This window comes from Myxocyprinus asiaticus, chromosome 8 (assembly GCF_019703515.2).
Source record: "Myxocyprinus asiaticus isolate MX2 ecotype Aquarium Trade chromosome 8, UBuf_Myxa_2, whole genome shotgun sequence".
In the NCBI taxonomy this organism is placed as follows: Eukaryota; Metazoa; Chordata; class Actinopteri; order Cypriniformes; family Catostomidae; genus Myxocyprinus; species Myxocyprinus asiaticus.
In genome coordinates, this window is record NC_059351.1 from 29,472,181 (window position 1) to 29,493,635 (window position 21,455).

General features: G+C 42.0%; 2 protein-coding genes across 18 annotated transcripts in view; both read right to left on the reverse strand.

Moving 5' to 3' along the window:
- Positions 1 to 6,268, reverse strand: part of LOC127444908 (potassium voltage-gated channel subfamily KQT member 5-like) — a 204,641-nt gene extending 198,373 nt beyond the window's left edge. The window contains exon 1 of the mRNA XM_051704562.1: positions 5,516 to 6,268. Within this exon, the coding sequence (XP_051560522.1) occupies positions 5,516 to 5,871 (356 nt within the window). The 5' untranslated portion in view covers positions 5,872 to 6,268. The remainder of the gene's footprint in view (positions 1 to 5,515) is intronic.
- A 3,258-nt stretch (positions 6,269 to 9,526) lies between these two features.
- Positions 9,527 to 21,455, reverse strand: part of LOC127444903 (regulating synaptic membrane exocytosis protein 1-like) — a 125,514-nt gene continuing 113,585 nt past the window's right edge. For all 17 annotated transcript variants that reach the window (XM_051704554.1, XM_051704538.1, XM_051704537.1 and 14 more), the window contains 3 exons: positions 14,528 to 14,629; positions 12,650 to 12,789; positions 9,527 to 12,416 (listed from right to left, as the gene is read on the reverse strand). In XM_051704554.1, coding sequence (XP_051560514.1) covers positions 12,198 to 12,416; positions 12,650 to 12,789; positions 14,528 to 14,629 — 461 coding nt within the window. In that variant the 3' untranslated portion in view covers positions 9,527 to 12,197. The remainder of the gene's footprint in view (positions 12,417 to 12,649; positions 12,790 to 14,527; positions 14,630 to 21,455) is intronic.

Sequence of the window (21,455 nt, forward strand, 5' to 3'; positions counted from 1 at the left end):
CTTTTAAAGGTGGGGTGCAGCACAGAAGGTTTACAGCATCAGTGCCATTACAAAGTACTGTGCCAGACTTCGAGCTATCGTGGTGTGGCTGAAGAGATCCTCCATGGCTAAGACCGTCCTGCGAGAGAAGCAGCAACTTCTCAGTAAGTAGCGTAGCCTTATAAATCTCAAAAAGTTATGTTTGTTTCAAACATCTTCAGTAAATTGTAATTCAAAATGTGCATTTGTGTTTCAGATCTGCCAGAACACAACATGATTCTGGATGTCAGAACACGGTGGAATTTTCCTGATGGTAGAGAGATTTTTGGAGCAGTACCCGGCCATCCAGGCAGCATCACTTGACCAACGACTCAGGAAGCCAATGGAGAAAGACAAGTGATAGACAAGAAGATCAGTTGTGAAACAATGAATAACAACATAATATTTGATATTTTATTCTTATCTTCATATCTTCTTTTTTCCCCCCCAGACTGGAAAGGCTCACAGATGATGACTTCCAGAAAACAGAGGATTTTATTAAAATCATGAAGTTGTTGTACACCTCAACCCTCTGTGTATCCAGTGAGAAGTCCACCACATGTGGCCAAATTCTCCCCATACTGACTAAGCTGAAGGCGCATTTCACAGTGGCTGAAGAGGACACTCTGTTTACCAGTGCTTTGAAAGAGAAGGTCTGGGGAGATCTGGAAAAACGATACCAGGTATTTTCCATTTCCATTAAGAGCTTATGCTTAAAAAGAAAAAAGGCAAACCACATCATTTTAACTGTTAGACACTAAATAGTTTGTCATGTTTTTATTACAGGATGAAGACATTTAGAACTTCCTCCAGGAGGCCACTTTAATGGACCCTCACTTCAAAGGCAAACTTGGATGTGCTGTTGCTGATGCTTGGGGCCGGTTGGAGAAAACCATAAGTTCATAATCTTGGAATAGGCTATTTAAAATGAATGAATTTTTTGAAGCATGTTTGTCTAAACACTACTTTTATTCTCCATTCAGTCTCCATCTCACAAGAAGTGTGCCAAGAAGTCAGCCCTAGAAGAGCTGTTTGAGGATGAGGACCGAAAGCTACTTCACGCAACGACCACAAAAAGTGGTGCCCTCTCCATAGCTGAACAGATCCAGAAAGAGATTGAGATCTACACAGGTCTGCCTTCAATCCCATCAGGACAAGACCCTGTAGCCTGGTGGTGGGGGAAGCGGGACAGCCTCCCCATATTGTCTGCACTTTCAAACACATACCTGTGTGTACAGGCCTAATCGACACCATCTGAGAGGGTTTCCTCCTGTGCAGGACATGCAATAAGTCAGGAGAAGTGTCGTATTTTGCCAGAGAAGGCAAATATGGTCATATTTCTGCAAAAGAATTGCTGAAATTTGAAGCTGGTTTGTAGCATACCAAGAAAACTTTGCTGTTATTAGTACTGTAACTGTTATTTAGTGTTAAATTACTGTAGTAGGGTTAGGTGGCTTAGGTTTTATTGTGAATTTGTTATGTAAATTTGTTGTGTTTTGTATTTACTTATATATTTAAGAATACTTTAAACTTTTAATATATTGTTCAATTTAAAGAATATTTTTTTTCAATAAAAAAGCCATTCTTTAATGTCATCCACCGTCGTTTTGTGGCTCTTTTTTTTTAAGTATCGGTTCAGGTACCGTTTAGGCACCGGTACCATTTTAAAAGTATCGATTTGGCACCAGTATCGTAAAAAAGACAAACGATACCCAACCCTACACCCCGCACCCACTCTGACCTTCACTTCACGCAAACACCAACACCTCCTGCAACCCCCCTCCTCCCCCCTCCTGCTACTCAACCTGCACTTAAGATCTGTGAAGATGATGTGAGCCACTTCTTTAGAAAATAAAGGATGAGGAAAGCACAGGGCCCAGATGGCATTTCACCTGCATGTCTTAGATTCTGTGCAAACCAGCTGGCCCCATTCTTCACACAGATCTTCAATAGATCACCGGAGCAGTGTGAAGTCACAGGACTTAATGACTACAGACCTGTCGCCCTGACGTCTGTGGTCATGAAGTCGTTTGAGAGACTGGTGTTGGCCCACCTGAAGGACATCACTGGACCCTTTTTAGATCCCCTTCAATTTGCTTGGTCTGTGGATGATGCAGTCAACATGGGATTGCATCATATCCTGCAACATCTGGACAGACCAGGGACATATGCAAGGATCCTTTGTGTGGACTTCAGTTCGGCTTTCAACACCATCGCTATACTCCGGACTAAATTAAACCAACTCTCTGTTGCCACGTCTATCTGTCAGTGGATTGCCAGCTTTCTGACAGACAGGCAGCAGCTTGTGAGACAGGGGAAATTCACTTCTAGCACCTGTACAATCAGCACTGGTGCCCCCCAGGGATGTGTGCTCTCCCCACTACTGTTCTCCCTCAACACCAACAACTGCATCGCCAAGGACCCCTCTGTCAAGCTCCTGAAGTTTGTAGATGACACCACTGTCATAAGCCTCATCCAAGATGACAATGAGTCTGCATACAGAAGGGAGGTTAAACAGCTGGCTGTCTGGTGCAGTCAAAACAACATTAAGCTGAACACACTCAAAACAGTGGAGATTATAGTGGACTTTAGGAGGAACACACCAACAGTGACCCCCCTCACCATTCTAAACAGCACTGTGGCAGCAGTGGAGTCATTCAGGTTCCTGGGCACTACCATCTCACAGGACTTGAAGTGGGAGACCCACATTGACTCCATTGCGAAAAAGGCCCAGCAGAGGTTGTACTTCCTTCGCCAGTTGAGGAAGTTCAACCTGCCACAGGTGCTGCTGATACAGTTCTACTCAATGGTCATTGAGTCTATCCTCTGCACTTCAATAACTGTCTGGTTTGGTTCAGCAACGAAATCAGACATCAGAAGACTACAAAGAACAGTTCGGACTGCTGAGAGGATTATTGGTTGCCCCCTGCCCCCCCCTTCAAGAACTATACACTTCCAGAGTGAGGAAAAAGGCTGGAAAAATCACTCTGGACCCCACTCACCCTGCCCACTATCTTTTTGAACTGCTGCCTTCTGGCCAACGCTTCAGAGCTCTGAGCACCAGAACCGTCAGTCACAGGAACAGTTTTTTCCCTCAGGCTATCCATCTCATGAACAGTTAAAACTGCCCCTTTGAGCAATAATTAATGTGCAATACACAGCTTAGTCTTTTTATATTATCCAACACATCCTACCTCTTCTGGTGTTTAACGCTGGAGATACAGGTAAGTGAGTCTGTACACGAAGTTGAGACCAGACACAGAATGGAAGGGGAGTAAGGTTTATATTGAGGGGTTGATTGATACAATGACTGGAGGCAGGTGTGGGTGATCAGTACTCAGGAGAGTGAGAGGGTTGGGTGAAATTGGTAGGTGGGTCAGAAGGATCCGTGACATATATATATATATATATATATATATATATATATATAGCCTATTGTGCATGCTATATGTACTTTTTTCTTTTCAATATTTATCTATTTTTTTATTCAATTTTAATTATTTTTTAAAAGTCTTGTTGCTGTTTTTGTATTGTTGTGTACAGGAAGCTCCTGTCACCAAGACAAATTCCTTGTATGTGTAAGCATACTTGGCAATAAAGCTCATTCTGATTCTGATTCTGACCTTCTCCTAAATTATCCTCATTATCAGCAGAACATTGTGGTTGGGCAACACTTGGTGAGGAATGAATTGTATTGGAACTTTCCATAATCCTTATGCAGCACACAACAGCAAAAGAAGTCTCAACTCTTCAACACTTATTAAAGGCTCTTCTTCAGACAAGCAGTGCTATTATAAGTGAAATAAAACCATAAAATCTAATTGCCCACTTCATGGCTTATAGGCAAATGCATGAATAAACAGAGCAGAGAAGGAATGAAAATAAGGGCCCCTCCTTATAGTGTTAGATAATGTGTGCAGGTGTTGAAGTCTGTTCTTGTGATTCAACAGGCTGTGCTTGGACACAAGATTTGCACAAAACCTCATGTCATCAAATGATAAATGACACTGACAAATTTTTCCATCACTGATACTATATGACTGAAACCCATGCATTCAATCAGCATCTATTGTTTTGTTTTCATGCATGTCCTCAGGGCTAACAAAATGTGCATTGTGAATGTTTTGGGGCATCCATGTGTTTGACAGCCTGTCCATTTTATACAGCAAAAACAGTGGAGTTGTTTTCAAAGAAAATTTAATACAGCCTTTTCACACAGACAATGAATTACATTTTTAGAAACAGGAATAGATCACTGACCATGACAAATGGCTCTATCATTTTCTATCATTTTTTTTTATTTATTTTTATTTTTTTTTGTGCTATGATACAGATAAACATCATAATGCAAGAGCTGCTCATTATCAACTGGAAATCATTGGTTATCGAATATGCATCTTACCTACTGAGTCCATTAGCGACATATCCCCAACACTTTTAGTAAACTTGTTCTATTTTATCTCTTGGCCTCACTCCTTTTTTAATCATTACTTTTCAAAGACCCAGTTTCTTTTCAAAATGGCTCCTATTTGTGTCTTTGTGCTTGCTGTGTGTGTGGGGGGTGGGGGGGGGGTGGGGTTTAGGTGGTTTACAAGGACATTTTTTTAGGTTACAAACTGGTAATTACAAGGGTATTATGCTATAAATATGGTTAATGAGGACATTTCTAGTGTCCCCCTAATTCAAATCGCTTAAAAATATACTAAACTATGTGTTTTTTGTTTTTTTGAAAATGTAAAAATGCAGAAAGTTTTTTGTGAGGTTTAGGTTTAGGGGTAGGGTTAGGGGATAGAATCTATAGTTCGTACAGTATAAAAATCATAATGTCTATGGAGAGTCCTCATAAGGATAGCCGCACCAATGTGTGTGTGTGTGTGTGTGTGTGTGTGTGTGTGTTTATTTGCGCACAGTCCAACACAAATTACAAGCTCCTAAAGTCTTTCAGGGTTTCCCCCGTCCTGAGGGCACATTGTAATCAAACTATCAGTCTTGTTCTGAATGAGCATTTACCATGTCAGCTTTATTCACAGTAGACTACAATTTTTGGTTTCTCTGAAAATCAAGACCCAGTACAATAAGAACAACCCCCCTGATGCTGTGCCATAGGAGAATTGTTGTTTGGTGTTTATGTGTATGTCAGCTAAATACACTGCTATTATAATTTCTGTCAGAATAAATGGCTTTTGAGGAACATGATGCCATTTCCAAGGCTGAAATCAGTCGGATTTTTCCCTAAGAGAAATTCATAATTTACACATCAAATCCTCTAGATTTCCCCCTTTCAATAGCAACAATATTTAGGCTTTGCTTTAAAGTGCAAATACCCCACATCCAAAGGACGTCTCCATTCAAACGTGGCAATAGTACAGAAAAACCTCCAAAGCAACAGGTACACGGTTGCTCGCTGGAAAAACTCTGAGAAATGAAGCAATGCTTTTCTTGTCGCAAACACAGGCTATACTGAACACAGAGTAAAATGTATAACTGTTGCACTTACACAAAAGCGTGATAGATGAAAGCCCAGGATCTAGGTCTCTCCAGCACGTTGTACAGGTAGTTCTGAATCCTCCGGTAGCGCGCGTTTCTTCGGCCGCTTTGCGCACCGTACACCAGAGGCTTCCCGAGCAGACTCAACCGAGCGCCCTGTTTCCCCCGGTCTCTCTCCGTGCCCGCTGTACCTGTGCCGGCATGAGATGCGGACAACAGGCCGTCCCCTGCCCGTGAGGAATTGTTCTTCATCGTATTATTACCACATTCCACATTATGCAATCCGTAACTTTCGGCGTTTTGCCCCGGAGAGGTGTTCATCCAGAGGCCGGAGCCGGCCTCATCTCCGCTGTGGTTGCGAGGCATGGCATCACCAACGCGGATCCAAACGCGCGTGGCATGAGTATTGTTTTATCTCTGGTAGATGCAACCGAAGAGCCAAGAAACTGCCGACACGAAATCTCTTTCACAAGACAAAAGACTAATCCCCACCACTCAAAATACACAGTTTACCTCCAGTGGTGACGCGTGGACGACACTTTCTTCGCTCCTTGTATGGATACACTTGAGTAAACGGGAGACGAATAAAGTAGCTGCTGGCGCTGACCCAAGAGAAGAGCCCATCAAAGTGACTCTATGTGAATGCAGAGTCTTGCTTGTACAGCTCGAGTTACTCAATTCCAGCTCGCGCCTTTGATGGCGCACAGAAAATCAACCATGCCATCACATTCGCTCATGAGATGGGGGAACTTTGTTCTCTGTGTTTTTCCCCTGACCACAATGTGCTTCCTCTGAAGAAATAGTTCGCCCAATCTGTCATTATTTACTCACACTCATGTCGATTCAAACTCATATGTCTATGTTTCTTCTGTGGAACACACATGTTTGAAAGAATGTTGCATTTGCTAATTTCGGTAAAATAAAAGTGTATAGTGCCTCACTTTAAAGCTTAAAAAAGCACCTAGAAGTGTCATGAAACAGTCCATGCAACAAGTATTCCATATTCAAAGTGAATACTGAAGGCATTCAATCTTTTTTTTTATTCTATTTATTTTTTCTTTTTTTTAATGATTAACAGACATAAATTTAACTCGTTATTTACTCTCAAATCAAATGAAATCATTGATCAATGGTGTAAAAAGAATGTAAGAGTAAAGTCACATGGACTATTTTGATGACATTTCTGTGTCCCTTATAGTTCACCAAAAAAGGAAAATTCTCTTATCATTTGCTCACCCTCATTTCATCCCAGATATTTATGACTTTGTTTCTTCTGCAGAACACAAACAAAGATTTTTAGAAGATTATCTCAGCTCTGTAGGTCCATACAATGCAAGTGAATCCATAAGACTCCAGTGGTTAAATCTATATTTTCAGAAGTGATATAATAGGTGTGGGTGAGAAACAGAACAATATTTAAGTCCTTTTTTACTCCACTTTATTTACACACCACATGTGAATTTCAGATCTAAAAGTGAAAGGGAAAGTGGATATTTAGAGTAAAGACTTAATTTTCATCTGTTTTCACCCACACTTGCATTTTATAGACCTACAGAACTGAAACATTGTTTGTGTTCAGCAGAAGAAAGAAAGTCATACACATCTGGAATGGCATGAGGTTGAGTAAATGATGAGAGAATTTTAATTTTTGGGTGAACTATCCCTTTAAAGTGAGGCACTATCCTGTATTGTATGGAAATCTGCAATCGTGACATTCTTTAAAATGTATCATTGTGTTCCACTGAAGAAAAAAGTATTATGGGTTTGGGACAGGTTTTTGCATGAACGACTCCTTTTTACTTCTGTTCAGAGCACTTTGTGTTCAATATTAGTGAGCATCTAGTGTAATTCTCATTCTAAATAATTATAAAAAAGTTTATACCAGGATAAAAAATACCAAGATGACGAAAACAAATTCAGTTGTTCTTTTTTTTTTTTTTTTTTACACAAATTAATGAATTAAAACAGAATATAACCCCCCCAAATTTATAAGATTTGTATGTACATCAAATTGTTAATATGTTGGTAAAACACTGACAAGGAGTAGCCTAGTCTGATGACTCACCTATGAAATACTCTTAGGGCAGGAATTTTAAACAAATTTCTACTCTGCTTGTTTAGCCAATCCTTTATACTAAAGCACCTCTTATTAAGTCAGTTTCCTTTTCTTTTAAATGCCTAATTTTTTGATGGCTGTCTAATTAGTCAAATGTGGATCATCAGAAATGAGCTGCATTCCATTTTCTCCTCAACCTTCCATACAATGACTCAGAGTCCAAAGAGTGTGAAAACAGTATGCAATGAAGTTCCAATTGGCTACATTAGAGACATAATTACCCTCCGACTCACATTCATTTTGGCTCATCAAGAGCTAAGAATAGAAATATACACTTCACCATCTGCCTGCTTCAGGACTGGTGTTAATGAGGCTCAGTCAGATATGTATTTTACATTGTGAAAAAAACTTGACAAGAAAATGACCCTGTAAAACCCACAATGGAAATCACTCCTCCTTGCCATGACCACTGTGCTGCAACCACCATCACTTGCCATTAGTCATGTCTGGAGCACTGGGGTTATTGGCTGAACACAGGGACATGTATCAGGCTAATTGCTTTGACGCGAGCTTGCCAGGCAGCAGGAAAGGACACGCAATCATGTTGCACTGAAAGGGAAGGCGAGGGACATATAGGTTAAGTGAATAAACTGCATACACAAATTGTTACTTTCGCACTTTAGTTGGAGTTTGGTGATTATTTTTTGCTGGTCAGTCAGGTCAGGCTACTAATGTTCATATTGCCTAACATGTTCATATTGGTGTACAGTATGTTGAGAATGTGAAGCCAAGAAAGAATTTATTTCTAATGCTCTTGATTAAAGGTGAATGTTCCTTTCCTGCACTCGAATAAAAACTATGGTAACCCAAACGTTTTGTAATTGCAGAATTTACTCCTCCTCAGTGAGCTGACCCAACTGACCTCAGGCTTAAGTGTGATCTGTGTAACTGAGGAACTGAGCCCTGACAGGATGCTGAGAGTGCAGAGTTCATGATTCTTAACATTGTGATAATAGGAGATGATTCTCTGGACACTCTGACATAAGTCCTCCCTCTGCTGGTGAGTGCAAGGACAACTCACATGGAGCCTCTCAGTCAGCATGGTTGTAGCAATCTATCTCTCCATAACATTGATGTAGGCAGGCTATGTCTTGTATCATATTTGTACCTTCACTTTTAATATATTTTACTGTTTCTGTTCACTCACACACAAACACACACTTAAATACATAAAGCATTCTCATGATAAATGATTATTATATTTAATGTATTGGATGATTTTGCTATTGTTCTGCTTATGAACCATGAAGATAAACATGACTGGGGGAAAATGGATGGAAACTTCCTGTGAGCCTCAGATAGCTATTAAGATTAGGCATATTTATCATAGTAGGGTCATGGATGGAGTCAAACAAGACAGGTTGCATACAGATGTTATTAAACCTAAGTTTTTAAAGAATGTGAAATGAAGCCAACAGTGTATAAATGTATTAATAGATGGTTGCATATACAGGACAGGAATGCCTGAAGTATAAGAAAAGGCCAAAAGCAGTGATTACAATTTTTGTTTTGGTTCTAAGATCTGAGATAATTTGTGAGCTAAGATTTGTTGTTTATTGTTGATAATAAAGTTTTACTTCTAAAGAAATGAATTGTAATTTCGAAACATGTATAAAATTGTGACCACTCACATGAGATGAGGGCTCTTGTCATATCAGTAACCTTAGAAAATCTGCTTTATTCTACTGCACATGAGGCAGGGGCGCCCTCATGGGGGCTGCCATTTTAGAATCACATGATTTAGAATCAGTAACTACCTTTTTATTGGACACTTTTACTCTTGGATACTGATTGTGAATAGTGAATTTCTACAATGGCATCTGTAACTGAAAACTATTGATTTTGAATGATGCTGCATCCACACCACTAGGTGGTGTCCAAGTCCAAGATGACACGAACAAAAAGTTACTGAGTGCACCTTTAATAGCTAAATGAAAAAGACTACAATTTAAGCAGTGTAGGCAGTCAGGGAAAGAACATGAACATTGGAGCGAAATAACTTCCACACACTTTTTTCTTTTATTTATTTGGAAATAAAAAAATGAACTTTTTTCTTCTTCTTTTTTTTATATATATATATATATAAAACATACACATCGTAAGAGCCACACCTGTATACAAACAGGAATGTGTCAGTGAATACTTTTTTTCTTTATCATCTCAGTGGAACACATACTTTAAGTTGTAAACAGTCAGGATTGTTTTTCATCTCTACCCAAGAATACTGATATAATAAAAACCTGTCTCTCATGAAGGAAAACAATTAAATTTTTCTGATTTTGTGTTCGTAGCATAGATGAGGAATTGGCTTGAAAGCACAGATGATCTGATGATCTGGCTACAGCTTTAGAGCGGAGTGGTTTGGCCCTCTAAAAGTGAAAAAGAGAGCTCTTGACTTGGACCCATATGATAAGAAAGGTGTCCGCTCAGCGGTCCCTTATATTGGGATGGTAGCTCTCAAAAGTAAGCCTTGGCCCCTTTGCAAATATTGCTTAACCACACGGTTGTTTAATATTTACAACACATGCACTAATGAATCTCTGTGCATCTACATTAATATTTAACATGGATACTGGCATGGACTGTATGTCTGATATATTTTTAATATTTCCTGTTTTGATATTGGAATAACTTAATGGGACATATACACATGTTTTAGGTTTATCTTTGTGGTTTTGAGGTAAATTATGATACAGTAAAATCTGTAAAACATGAGGGAGGATTTGTTCAGTGTTACAGCACATTTTCCCCAATGGTATATAAGACTAAAAAGCAAGAATAAGGGGGGGAAAGAAATGTTGCAACATTCAGCACCGAATGGAGGACATCGACTAGTATTTTAGCTGATCTGAAAAGTTTGAGAGAAAGCAAATAGCTTCTTTTTCTTGGTTTATCACTTATATTCAAGTACAAGCAAACTGTACAAGTACATGCAACATACAAGCTGGCCTACAGTATGTTGAACTAACACGTCTATTTCTGTAACTTTTAACAGTTGTGTAGTCTGTTTTACAAAAATGTGCATGCAGCTGGGAACTGATCCGTGTCATGCTGCTCTGCTGCTCTGGAGGGCCTGACAGATGATTGGTGTTTATGTTTCTGATGGCAAAATCAGATTGGTCACATCAACATTTACAGAGACACACAAGATGAATTAGGATTTGCGTGACTCTTTTTGTTTTCTGTTAAGTACACAAAGTGGAAATAAAATGGTCAAGAAAAAAGCTAATTTGTTGGTTTGATTTTTATTTATTTTTTCTCTTTTTCAACTGTTTTTTCATCAAACTTTTGTGCTTCCATTTTTATTTAAGAAATAAAGAAGTCCCAATGGCACATAAAACCTTAAATATGTGCAAGGGCTTTTGAAGAGCTTGGGTTTGTCAGAAATCTTGAAACCTCAGTGGGGTGTAAGTTGTTTTGCTAAAATGTTTTTTTTGCTAAACCCTATCTATTGGTCAACACCCTAACAGGGTAAATTCACATCTACACTGACACTTATTCAGTGTTGTTCAAAAGTCAATTTAGTCACTGAAGTTGTACTCAACATACATAACAGCACATTTATGTACCTTTTCCCTTGTTAGAGTGTTGACAAAACACCCTAAAATGGGAAATGCAGAATTACACAAATATGTTTATCTTGGGATGGAGTGTTTTTTCAGCAACGAAATGTACTTTTTTATTACATTTAATGATAAGTATATCTGAAAGAATTCACTGAATACGATTATGTATTACAGTGTATTGAAGGATAATGCAAAAGTTTCAGTAAACAATGAATTTAAGAAATATATATTATGTGCTAAGAAATGTGTGTCCAGATACTTTGTTCTCAGTTTCATTTTTAGCTTTTCTTTTCATATTCACAGTATACCGGACAACACAAACCTCTTGTTTTTCATAAAACAAATGGGCCAGACATGTGACAACATTCTGAAAAAAGAACAAAACATAACTTCTAGAAGAGAGCAGCTTCCATTAACTGTCACAAACACTGAAAACAGAGGAACTTTTGGAGGAAATGGACCATGGCTTGGGGTCCTCCAGGTTTAGGCACCAAGAAAGGCCCTGCCCTTCCAGACAATGTCCTCATGTGGACGCTCTACGTCTTGTAAGGTCCTGACCGTTGACACTTTTTCCAATCCAAACAGGGTTTAGACAGGGCCTTGGCTAAGGCCCCATAATCCCCTGGTAAGAGGTCACCTTAGTTTTTGGGTTGATACATTCTGATGCTCTGTTAAAAACTAGCTAGCATACATTTCTTTAATGAAGACATGACTGATTATCACCCTGCTTTACTGTATGTCACACTAAAGCAGTGCTTTCTGCATGGTAGTGTAGACAGCCCTAAGTCTCACACAACAAACAGTGAGAGAAACAAATGATTTTGTTTAGGACAAACAAATTTGGCAGAACACTGGCTACCCACAAAGAGGAAAACATAAAAGCAAAGTCACAGGAGTGATTGTCAGATTTTAACAAAGCTTTGTGTTATTTCATCGCATTTTCTGCCTGGCTCTTATTGTTGTCCTGCTGTCTCTCAGCTTGTATTGATTGTGCTTTATATGCAAGTCAACTACGATCTAACCCCCGCAGGTGCCTTCGAACCATCCAGGGATGTCTGAGAAGCACGTCGAGTTAGAGAGGCAAGAGTTGGGTCGACTAGGGAAGAAGGTGGGAAAAGTTTGTACCAGCCAATCACGTTGCTGGAGAGGTCCAGCTCTTCTAGCAGGATCTGTGCAACTCCCATGAAGGATTTGTGGTCCATTCGCCCATAATCTCCCCAGACAATTACCTAATTGGATGAAAATCAACAGATTGTTTATTGATTCAGCAGCTGACACTTACATTTTCCTCTCAGGTCACATAATCAAAGTTAATAATATCTAATCTCACGAATGTGAGCTTTTTAAACTAAACAGTTTTCTATCTTATGCAGCTGCTGTGGGCTTTCCTTGACATTTTGTCTACAAAGTCTCGTTCAGATGCCTGATCAAAGAAAACAGATAGAGAAGCCAAACGACTTACTTGTAACACTTTACCCTGTGGGCTCTCTTCAAACTGCAGAGTTTGCTGGTACAGTGGGTCGAGTGTCTTGCGTGCAATTTTGGTCTTCTTCTTCGCTACATACCCCCCATTTTGTAGCAGATAGACTTTGACATATGGAGCTTTGATTGCAAAGAATGGATAAAATGTAAGATATGTTAGATGAGGTACTAACAGTCTTTAAATATGTAGTTTAAAATTACACAAGAATACATTTCTTAATAAACTAACAAAAAAAGAAACGTCCCTTTTTCAGGACACTGTATTTTAAAGATGATTTTGTAAAAATCCAAATAACTTTACAGATCTTTATTGTAAAGGGTTTACAATAATGCTTGTTCAATGAACCATAAACAATTAATGAACATGCACCTGTGGAACGGTCGTTAAGACACTAACAGCTTACAGACAGTAGGCAATTAAGGTCACAGTTATAAAAACTTAGGACACTAAAGAGACCTTTCTACTGACTCTGAAAAACACCAAAAGAAAGATGCCTCCCTACTCATCCGCGTGAACGTGCCTTAGGCATGCTGCATGGAGGCATGAGGACTGCAGATGTGGCCAGGGCAATAAATTGCAATGTCTGTACTGTGAGACGCCTAAGACAGCGCTACAGGGAGACAGGAAAGACAGCTGGCAGACCACGTGTAACAACACCTGCACAGGATTGGTACATCCGAATATCACACCTGCGGGACAGGTACAGGATGGCAACAACAACTGCCCGAGTTACACTAGGAACGCACAATCCCTCCATCAGTGCTCAGACTGTCTGCAACAGGCTGAGAGAGGCTGGACTGAGGGCTTGTAGGCCTGTTGTAAGGCAGGTCCTTACCAGACATCACCGGCAACAATGTCGCTTATGGGCACAAACCCACCTTTGCTGGACCAGACAGGACTGGCTAAAAGTGCTCTTCACTGACGAGTCACGGTTTTGTCTCACCAGGGGTGATGGTCGGACCCGCGTTTATCGTCGAAGGAATGAGCGTTACACTGAGGCCTGTACTCTGGAGTGGGATCGATTTGGAGGTGGTGGGTCCGTCATGGTCTGGGGCGGTGTGTCACAGCATCATCGGACTGAGCTTGTTGTCATTGCAGGCAAATACAATGCTGTGCGTTACAGGGAAGACATCCTCCTCCCTCATGTGGTACCCTTCCTGCAGGCTCATCCTGACATGACCCTCCAGCATGACAATGCCACCAGCCATACTGCTCGTTCTGTGCGTGATTTCCTACAAGACAGAAATGTCAGTGTTCTGCCATGGCCAGCGAAGAGCCCGGATCTCAATCCCATTGAGCAATTCTGGGACCTGTTGAATTGGAGGGTGAGGGCTAGGGCCAGGGCCATTCCCCCCAGAAATGTCCGGGAACTTGCAAGTGCCTTGGTGGAAGAGTGGGGTAGCATCTCACAGCAAGAACTGGCAAATCTGGTGCAGTCCATGAGGAGGAGATGCACTGCAGTACTTAATGCTGCTGGTGGCCACACCAGATACTGACTGTTACTTTAGACCCCCCCCCCCTTTGTTCAGGGACACATTATTCCATTTCTGTTAGTCACATGTCTGTGAAACTTGTTCAGTTTATGTCTTAGTTGTTGAATCTTTTTATGTTCATACAAATATTTACACATGTTAAGTTTGCTGAAAATAAAAGCAGTTGAAAGTGAGAGGACGTTTCTTTTTTACTGAGTTTATAAGTAATTAATAAATTACTGAATATGATGTGAATGTTCAGTATGAACACCTTTGACAAATTGGGCTGTTTTCTGTATTAGCTAGAGCTACTTGATGAGGTAGAGGGCAGCTGAGCAGTATGTTATGATATACATATGGAGTACAGAATAAAGCAGTGACTCACCAGGTAGTGATTTGGATCCTGGTTTTTGGATAAGACCTCGTGCTCTTATCACTTCCACCTCAAGCTGGCCTTTCTTATTTACCATACCAATCTGAATGTCACCTGGATACAACAGCAGATAATTACTATATAATTACCAAGTCCTAAAAAAAGATGGTAAATGTTTGCTTTCTGGATTTACTCAAATAGAGTACAAAAACGATTGTTTGACATACTGCTGTTTCTCTACTCAGTTATCGTTTGTATTTTATACTAAATCAATATGAAAGTAAATAGAATAACATAAAAAAAAAAAAAAATAATTTTACACACTGCACTTTTGTCTTGTAAATCTTTATGTTCAATGGATGTAAATTCGTTTAGCATAAGATATACGAAGGAAGTGATGATCCGGACACAAAAAATTTAAATGCAGTGTTCACTTTTTACATTTTCTATGTAGACAGCTTTTTAGACTTTGGACGGAAATGTCCTTTAAAATTGGTCAATATTTCATCATAGGGTGCAATGGGGCTAAATCAGAATCAAGAATCAGAATCAGAATGAGCTTTATTGCCAAGTCTGCTTACACATACAAGGAATTTGTCTTGGTGACAGGAGCTTCCGGTGTACAACAATACAAAAACAATACAAAAACAGCAGTATGACATAGATAATAATAAAAAATAAAAAATAATTATACACATACGTACAGACACACACATACATACATACATACACACATACACATGGGTAGTGCAAATCTAATATAATCTGTTATGTATAGTACAAATACAAATCTGTTATGTACAGTGCAAATGTTTATTTATTTTTATTTATCTTTTTCAGAGGAATGAAATGGCAGAAGAGGTAGGATGTGTTGGATAAATATAAGAAAGACTAAACTGTGTATTGCACATAGTTATTGCTCAATGGGGCAATTTAACTGTTCATGAGATGGATAGCCTGAGGGAAAATACTGTTCTTGTGCCTGACGGTTCTGGTGCTCAGTGCTCTGAAGCATCGTGTGAGGTTTGCTTTGTTAAAATCACCAAGAATAATAATAACTGAGACCGGGTATTGTTGTTCCATGTCTGTGATTTGATCAGCCAGCTGTTGCAGCACGGCATTCAAACACGCGTTTGGCACGATATACACACTCACCAAAATAAATGAGGAAAACTCCCGTGGCGAGTAGAAAGGCTTACAGTTAATAGAGAGCGCTTCCAAATTAGGACAGCACATCTTCTTTAACGTTGTTACATCTGTACACCAACTTTCATTGATGTAAAAGCATGTTCCACCGCCTCTTGTTTTCCCTGTTAACTCCGCGATGCGATCCGCTCTGAACAGCTGAAAGCCCGGCAGATGTAACGTGCTGTCTGGAATGGCTTCACTCAGCCAGGTTTCTGTGAAGCACAAGGCAGCAGAGTTTGAAAAGTCCTTGTTTGTGCGGGTGAGGAGATGTAGTTCGTCCGTTTTGTTAGGGAGAGAGTGGAGATTCGCAAGATGAATGCTCGGCAGCGTTGTTCGAAAGCCCCGCCGACGGAGTTTGACCAGCGCACCTGTTCGTCTCCCTCGCCTGCGTCTCATAGCATGTTTAAACAACACAGCCGCGCCTCCAACTAAAATGTCAAACAAAACGTCCGAATATTCAAAATCCGGGAAAAGATTGACTGGTGTATGCTGTCGAATGTTCAGCAGTTCGTCTCTGGTAAAACTGACTGAAAAAAGATTACTAAACACAGGACAAACAAACAAAAATAACAAAACAATAGAAGCGCTCCACACCGAGGCGGCCATCCGCGGCACCATCATGATGTCTAAAGGGACTCCTTAAGGAAATTTGGCTTTTTTCTGGTCACAAAAAATATTTATTTTTATAGAATATTGATGGAGAAACATAATTTGTGTGAAAATAAATAATAACGGAATGTTGTTTAGAATAAAATTCAGTTTTAAAAAAGGTGGTGAGGGAGCCTTTCAGCCCACACCTAAAGGTAAAAGTGAGGGACATAGGGTAAAAGGCCCCTAGGGGGTTTAAAGTGATATTGTATAGATACTTGGGCAATAGTTATAGGGCACAGTTAGTCAACTAATGCAAATATTTTTTGACACCTGTCATTCTCATCAGCCTCTGCTCCTCCAAACTCTTCTCACGCCCCTGATTACTAATTACTTCCACCTGCTCCCCAACAAACAATCAACCAGAACAGTATAAAGTCTCACCACTTTCCCTCAGTCATTGTCTAGTCTTGTTTGGACTTGCTACTATTGTGTACAGCTCTCCCTTGAATCTTGGTTTTCGTGAGTAATTTACCAGTTAGTCTTCGGTCAGCCTAGTTACTTTATACCCTGATTTAATCTGTGGTTTTCCCTGTTTTCTCTCTGTTTACTCCTGAGTTTGTAATAAACTGCATCTGGGTTCAACTCCTTGTCTCGGCTTCGTAACAGAAGACGTCAGCCATGCAGCGTTTTCTTGAGCTTGAGCAACAACTAATACAACACTAAGAGGTGCTTCATGATATGCAACGTTGACTAGAGAAGCTATCACTTACCCCAACTGCAGCAGCATGTTCTCCAGCCAGTCTCTGAAGCTCCTCCTCCGTTCGTTCTGTTTCCTAGAAACTTCTGCCCTCTGGCTCCACCTAAGTGTTTCTCTGATGCAGAAACGTGCAGCGGCTTCCTCCAGTGTTCGCTGGCTTTTGAGTTACAACCCCAACACTTCACCACAGATCACTCCAAGATAGCATACATTATTTCTCTCCTCTCCGGGAAGGCACTACAATGGGGAAAATGCCATCTGGAATCAGGGAGGTCCCATGATGCAATCCATCGTTGCCTTCACAACCCATTTCCGAGAGGTTTTTGAGTCCACTACTTGAGCCTCCTTTGCCAGTGAACAACTAAGCCGTTTCCATCAAGGCATGCTATCGGTCACTGAATACGCCCTGCACTTCTGCACACTTGCTTCTGCCAGTCATTGGAACGAGCCAGCGCTGATTACTCGCTACCGCCAGGGTCTAAACAAGTCCCTTCAAATGCACCTAGCTGGTGTGGATGACTCCCAAGGTTTGGAATTCCTCATTCAGTTCTCTCTTCGTGTGGATCGTCGACTAGAACAGTGCTCGACTGACCGTGATTATTCAGCCCCACCACTTACCAAGACTTAGGAGGAGGAGCCAATGCAACTAGGCACAACCCACCTGACACCAACTGAGCATATGAGGCGGATTATCAACAACCTCTGCCTCTATTGTGGAGCGGCCAATCATCACATATCCACCTGTCCTATTCGTCCTTCTGGACTGTTGGTAAGCTCTGTTTCCTGTGAGCCTGTATGTGGGAAACCCTTTTGTATAGACATCACGGTTTCAACTTCCACTTCCTCAATCCTTGTACATGCCCTTCTAGACTCCGGGTCAGCAGGCAACTTCATCGCCCCCTCACTAGTCAAACAGCTCAACCTCCGGACAGAACCTGTAACTAAGCCCTTACCCATCCACTCTGTCGTTGGCAAACCTATTGGCTCAGGCTTGATTACTCGCCAAACTACGCCACTCACCATCCAAGTAGGAGTCCTCCATCCCGAGTCACTGCCATTACTCATTCTCCCCAATTCCACAGACCTCATACTCAGACTACACTGGCTTCTCCACCACAATCCAATCATTTCCTGGTCCACCAAAGAGGTAGCTGCCTGGGGCGAGCACTGCTTTACCCAATGCCTAGTATTACCTACTCGCCCTTCACCTCCTAGGTCCATCTCTTGTTTAGCCACTTCTGTAGAGAGCCCACATGTCTCACTAAAAACTGCCATCCCATCAGCTTACCAAGACTACCTACCTGTTTTCAGTGCTCAAAAGGCCTCCCGACTCCCTCCACACCACCCCTGGGATTGCGCTATAGATCTTCTAGCTATGGAGGAATATGTGGAGGAAGCCCTGAAACAGGGGTATATTCGCCCATCTACTTCTCCTGCCGCCTCAAGTTTCTTCTTTGTGGCCAAAAAGGATGGAGGTCTTTGCCCATGCATCGATTACCATGCCCTCAACAGTATCACCATGAAGTTCTCTTACCCATTACCTTTGGTGCCAGCTAATTTAGAACTCCTCCGAGGGGCCAACATCTTCACTAAACTCGACCTCTGCAGTACCTATAACCTTATCCGTATCCAAAAGGGGGGCGAGTGGAAGACCACTTTCATCACCTCTAACGGCCACTTTTAATATCAGGTGATGCCGTATGGCCTGGTCAATGCCCCATCCGTTTTCCAGTCTTACACGAATGAGATTTTCTGTGACGTGCTCCACTATTTTGTCCTGGTTTATATTGACGATATACTCCTCTATTCTACCTCCCTAAGTGAACACATCCACCATGTAAGACTGGTGCTTCAATGCCTACAGGACCACAGTCTGTACCTGAAGGCCGAAAAATGCCTCTTGCACCAGTCCTCCATTCAATTCCTGGGTTACATCATCAGTTCTAGCAGAGTTCAGATGGACACTTCCAAGGTGCAGGCCGTAACTACCTGGCCCCAACCTACCACCGTCAAGGAGTTACAGTTGTTCCTTGGTTTTGCCAATTTTTATCGAAGATTTATCCGGAACTTCAGCACTGTGGTCACCCCTCTCACCAGTCTTCTAACAGGTAAACCCAAAACTCTCTCTTGGTCCCCACAAGCCACTAAAGCCTTCCAGCTGTTATAGACTTCCTTTACTACAGCGCCCATTCTCAGACATCCCAACCCAGACCTTCCCTTTGTCGTCGAGGTAGATGCTTCAACTTCGGGGGTGGGGGCCGTACTCTCCCAGCATCAAGGTATTCCTCTCAAACTGTACCCTTGCGCCTTCTATTCCAAGAAACGTTTTCCAGCCGAGACAAACTATGATGTTGGGAACTAAGAACTACTGGCCATTAAGCTGGCGCTCGAGGAATGGCGCCACTGGCTGGAGGGCTCTCATCACCCTTTTACTGTTATAACCGACCACCGTAACCTCAAATATCTGCAATCCGCTAAACGCCTAAACCCACATCAAGCAAGATGGGCACTGTCCTTCACATATTTTCACTTTACAGTCACCCATCGCCCTGGTTCCAAAAATATTAAACCCTTTCCCGGTTGCACTCCTCTGACCAGTCCACATCACCAGAACCCATACTACCTCCTTCACTCTTTGTCAACCCCCTACAGTGGGACATGGACCAACAAATCACCCAGGCAGCTTCCTCGGAACCAGTACCAGCAGCCTGTCCACCCGGGTTAACCTACGTTCCCTCTGCACATCACACAGCACTCCTTAAGTGGCTCCACTCTTCTCCTGGATCTGGACACCCTGGAATCCCCTATACCCTTAACCAACTCAGGAACAAGTACTGGTGGCCTCACCTAGTCCGGGACGTTACCAATTTCGTCCGCTCCTGCTCTGACTGTGCCATGGCTAAGGCGCCTTGACATCTCCCGGCGGGTAAGCTCGTATCTCTCCCCATTCCACACCGTCCTTGGTCCCACATTGGTGTAGACTTTATTACTGACCTTCCTCCTTCCCAAGGGTTTACTTGTATCTTTGTGGCAGTAGACCGGTTTTCTAAATCTTGCCAGCTGATGCCTCTCAAAGGTCTACCTACGGCCATGGAAACCGCTGAGGTACTTATCCAACATGTATTCCGGAACTTCGGTCTGCCCGAGGATATAGTATTGGACATGGGACCTCAGTTCATCTCAAGGGTTTGGAAGGCCTTTAACTATCTGGGTGTCTCAATTAGTCTCTGCTCAGGTTATCATCCTCAGTCCAATGGTCAGACGGAGAGAAAGATCCAGGAGATAGGATGGTGCCTTCGTACCTACTGCCATACCAACCAGCAGGAGTGGAGCCGCTACCTGCCCTGGGCGGAATATGCACAGAACTCTCTCTGTCACCCTTCCACTGGTCTCACTTCCTTTCAATGTGTCCTTGGCTACCAACCACCCCTGTTTCCCTGGTCAGGAGAACCCTCCGAAGTGCCAGTTGTGGATCACTGGTTTCGCAACAGCGAACGGATCTGGAGCACCTCTCACGTCCACCTTCAGCATGCTGTTCGACGCCAGAAGATCCAAGCGGACACCAGATGGTCTACGACGTCCAAGTACCATCCAGGGCAGAAAGTCTGGCTTTCCACCAGGGACATTCGTCTCAAGCTCCCCTGTCGAAAGTTAGGTCCTCGTTTCATCAGCCCATTCACCATCATAAAACAAGTTAACCCTGTCACATACCGTCTAGCCCTGCCTTCACATTACCGTATCTCTCCTTTTCATGTGTCCCTTCTAAAACCTCACATATGTTCTCCCCATTCTCCCTCCACAGAGCTTGATGAGGGTAACCCACCTCCACTGCTGCTCCTGGAAGATGGCCCAGCTTACATCGTCAGGGCCATCTTGGACTCTCGGCGTCACCTGGGTTGACTGGAATACCTCGTCGACTGGGAGGGCTACGGTCCAGAGGAGCAGTCTTGGGTTCCCAGACATGATATCCTGGACCATCACTTCTTACCCACTTCCATAGTCCACATCCTAATCGTCCAGCTCCTCGTGGTCGAGGCCGCCCAATACAGTGTTCCGGTCCACGGGAGCTGCCCGTGGAGGGGGGGGTACTGTCATATCCTCGTCAGCCTCTGCTCCTCCAAACTCTTCTCACTCCCCTGATTACTAATTACTTCCACCTGCTCCCCATCAAACAATCAACCAGAATAGTATAAAGTCTCACCACTTTCCCTAAGTCATTGTCTAGTCTCGTTTGGACCTGCTACTAGTGTGTACAGCTCTCCCTTGAATCGTAGTTTTCGTGTGTAATTTACCAGTTAGTCTTTGGTCAGCCTAGTTACTTTATACCCTGATTTAATCTGTGGTTTTCCCTGTTTTCTCTGTTTACTCCTGAGTTTGTAATAAACTGCATCTGGGTTCAACTCC